General features: G+C 38.1%; 1 protein-coding gene across 1 annotated transcript in view; it reads left to right on the top strand.

The window, feature by feature from the left end:
- ITCH (itchy E3 ubiquitin protein ligase) overlaps nucleotides 1–3,362 on the top strand; it is a 120,855-nt gene that overhangs the window by 29,461 nt on the left and 88,032 nt on the right. Inside the window, exon 3 of the mRNA XM_012637659.1 lies at nucleotides 1,532–1,622. Within this exon, the coding sequence (XP_012493113.1) occupies nucleotides 1,553–1,622 (70 nt within the window). The 5' untranslated portion in view covers nucleotides 1,532–1,552. The remainder of the gene's footprint in view (nucleotides 1–1,531; nucleotides 1,623–3,362) is intronic.

The following is a 3,362-nucleotide window of genomic DNA, read 5'->3' as shown; positions in this document are numbered from 1 at the left end:
GCTGGGACTACAGGCATGCGCCACCATGCCCGGCTAATTTTTTCTATATATTTTTAGTTGTCCGATTAATTTCTTTCTATTTTTAGTAGAAACGGGGTCTCGCTCTTGCTCAGGCTGGTTTCGAACTCCTGAGCTCAAACAATCTTCCTGCCTCGGCCTCTGTACACCACTTCTTACATAGTGGGAGGCTGAGGTGGGAGGATTGCTTGAGGCCAGGAGTTCGAGACCATCCTGAGCAAGATCGAGATCCTGTCTCTGCAAAAAATTGAAAAAATTAGTTGGTCGTAGTGGTACACACTTGTAGTCCCAGCTACTTGGGAGGCTGAGGCAGGAGAATCGTTCGAGCCCAGGAGTTTGAAGTTGTAGTGAGTTATACTGACGCCACTGTACTCTAGTTGGGGTCACAGAGTAAGACTCTGTCTTAAAAAAGAAAAAAAAAAAGAAAGAAGCTTTTGCAGGGTTTGAAAAATTATAGGAGTTGTCCTGACTGTATTGAGAGTAGATACTGAGTCTAAACAAGGTTAGAAAAAGGGAGACCTTTATCGCACCATCTCACTCCACCCCTGCATCCCTCCATCCTGGGCGACAGAAAGAGACCCTGTCTCTAAAAAAAAAAAAAAAAATCAAATAAAAAAAAACCAGGGAGATCTGTCAGATTATTGCTATAATCTAGGAGAGAGACATATTATCTAGGAGGGAGATGGCTGTCAGAGGCAGCACTGAACAGATTGGTGGTGGGGTGATGAGAAATTGTTAGATGCTGGGTATATTTTGCAAACAGAGATAATAGAATTTGTTGACAAGTTGGAAGGGAAATGCGAAAGAAAGGAGTCAAGGATGACTCCAAGGTTTTTCGCTTGAACGTCTGGATGGATGGAGTTGCCATCCACTGAGATGAGAATGCTTACAGAGTAATAGGTTTGCAGGAAAGATCAGGAGTTCAGTTTTGGATATATTAAGTATGGTATGTCTTTTATTTTTATTTTATTATTTTTTCATTCATTACAGACATCATGGATGGGATGTCTTTTAGATACCCAAGTGAAGTTGTTTAGGTTTTAGGAGCAAGGTCTGGGCTAGAGATACAAAGTTGGTTGAGACGTGTTGTTTATATAGATGCTGTTTAAAGCTATAAGAACAGATAATATCCTCAAGGGAATGAGTGTAGATGGAAAAGAAAGGGGAACCAAGAACTGAGTCCTAGGATATGCCAACATTAAGAGAATAGAAAGAAGAAAAGGAATCTTCAGAGGAGACAGAGAAGGAACAGTGAGGTAGGACATAAACCTGGATAATATGTCTTGGGAACTCAAGGAAAGAAAGTAAATCACAGAGCAGGGAAATATCAGCTATCTCAGATTTTGCTGACAGGTTAAGTAGGATGAAGACTAGAATTGAAAATTATATTTAGCAATGTGAAGGCCACTGGTTGTTATGGGGCCTTCAGTAGAAAATGGCCAAGATAACACTATTTACATATTTTTAAAATGGGAATTTTTGGTATTTACAGTGTCTCCTTTGCCATGTTCAGGTTTGCTGACCTGTTGGTGGTATGTCTAACAGTGGATCACAACTTGGATCAATGGGTAGCCTGACCATGAAATCACAACTTCAGATTACTGGTAAGTCTTAAAAAGATGTACTACTTTACTTTTTTTCCCCCTTAAGATTAAAAATTAATCTTAAGAGAACAAAATCTTTAGTGGCTGTTATATATCAGATGCTAAATTAATATTTGTTGAACGAATGAACAAAATGTTTAGATACATTAAAATCTCATTTTTATTTCAGGGTATTCTTGGATATTTTGCAGGGCTTTTTTTCTCCCTTAAATATGGGCACTTGGGCAATTGCTATTGTTTTTGTTTTGTTTTGTTTTGTATTGTATTAATGGTGAGATACAGTTCATATTCCATACAGTTTACCGATTTAGAAGTCAGTGTTTGTTAGTACTGTAGGGACCGAGGGAAAACTTCCCCTTTACCTTCTGAAGGTTCACTGAAAATCAATGACCAGAAGGCAGATTAATAGGAGAAAAGGCATACAAAATTATTAGTGTGCATGAGGGGGTGATCACAGAGTGATTACCTTATCACACAATGGGGTAAAATGCTTATATACCCTTTTTCTTAGGGGAAAGAGGGATGAGGAAGTGTGGATGATTTTAGTGGATAGTAAATGATTTTTAGGGGAATTCAGTGGGCTTGAAGAACATTCAGTGGTCTGGGACAAAGTCTGTTGGTTTATGACAATGGTTTATGACAAAAGTCTGTCCAGGTGTGTTGACAGACTTCAAGTCTTTCTTCCTATGATATGAGTTCAGTTAATAAAAACTCAGGGAGACGACCAAAGGTAATTGTTTTCTTCTTTGGTGGGTCTGGACTTTAGGCAGATAAAAGAACTTCATAAAACAACTTCATCCTGTGCCTTAAGAGAGAGAAGATGGGGTGCAGTTGATACAGACCTTGAGAGGCTGCTTCTTCAGTTCCTCATGTCAAAGCATCATATTTTGGGATATCAGTTCCTGAGTCCCAATAGTATGTTCACAGAGTTGTGCAACCATCACCACAATTAATTTTAGAACATACTCATCACTCCAGAAATAAACTCTGTACTCATTAGCAGCCACTCCCTATTTCCGCCATTCACCCACAAGCTTAGGCAACCACTGATCTACTTTCTGTCTATGGATTTGCCTGTTCTGGATCTCTCATATAAACGGAATCGTACAATGTGTGGCTCTTTCTGTCTTCTTTCATTTAGTGTAATGTTTTCAAGTTTCGTCCATGTAGCACGTATCACACTTCATTCCTTTTTACTGCTAAATAATATTTCATTATATGAATGTACCACAATTTATTATCCATTCATCAGTTGATATGTTTGGATTGTTTCCACTTTTTGGCTATTAAGAGTAATGCTATAAACATTTGTATACATGTTTTTGTGAGGATTTATGTGTTCAGTTTTCTTGGGTATATACCCAGGAGTGGAATTACTAGGTCCTATGGAATCCATAGTTAACATTTTGAGGAATTCCAGATTATTTTTCAGAGTAGCTGCATCGTTTTGCATTCCCAGCAGCAATATATGAGGATTCCATTTTCTCCACATCCTTGCCAATGCTTGTTATTTGTCTTTTTGATTATAGCTATCCTAGTGGGTGTGAAATGGTATCTCGTTGTGGTTTTGACTTGGATTTCTCTGATGGCTAATGATGTTGAGCATCTTTCCATGTACTTATTGATCATTTGTATATCTTTTTTGGAGAAATGTCTATTCAGATCCTTTGGTTGCTATTGTTAATTAACATTTCTGTCTTTATTTGTTTCTTCCTCTAATCATAGCATGTATCACTTCCA

Source organism: Propithecus coquereli, unplaced genomic scaffold (genome assembly GCF_000956105.1).
Source record: "Propithecus coquereli isolate 6110/MARCELLA unplaced genomic scaffold, Pcoq_1.0 Scaffold122, whole genome shotgun sequence".
NCBI lineage: Eukaryota > Metazoa > Chordata > Mammalia > Primates > Indriidae > Propithecus > Propithecus coquereli.
The sequence above is the reverse complement of the archived record's forward strand: the minus strand, read 5'-3'. Positions and strand labels throughout refer to the sequence as shown.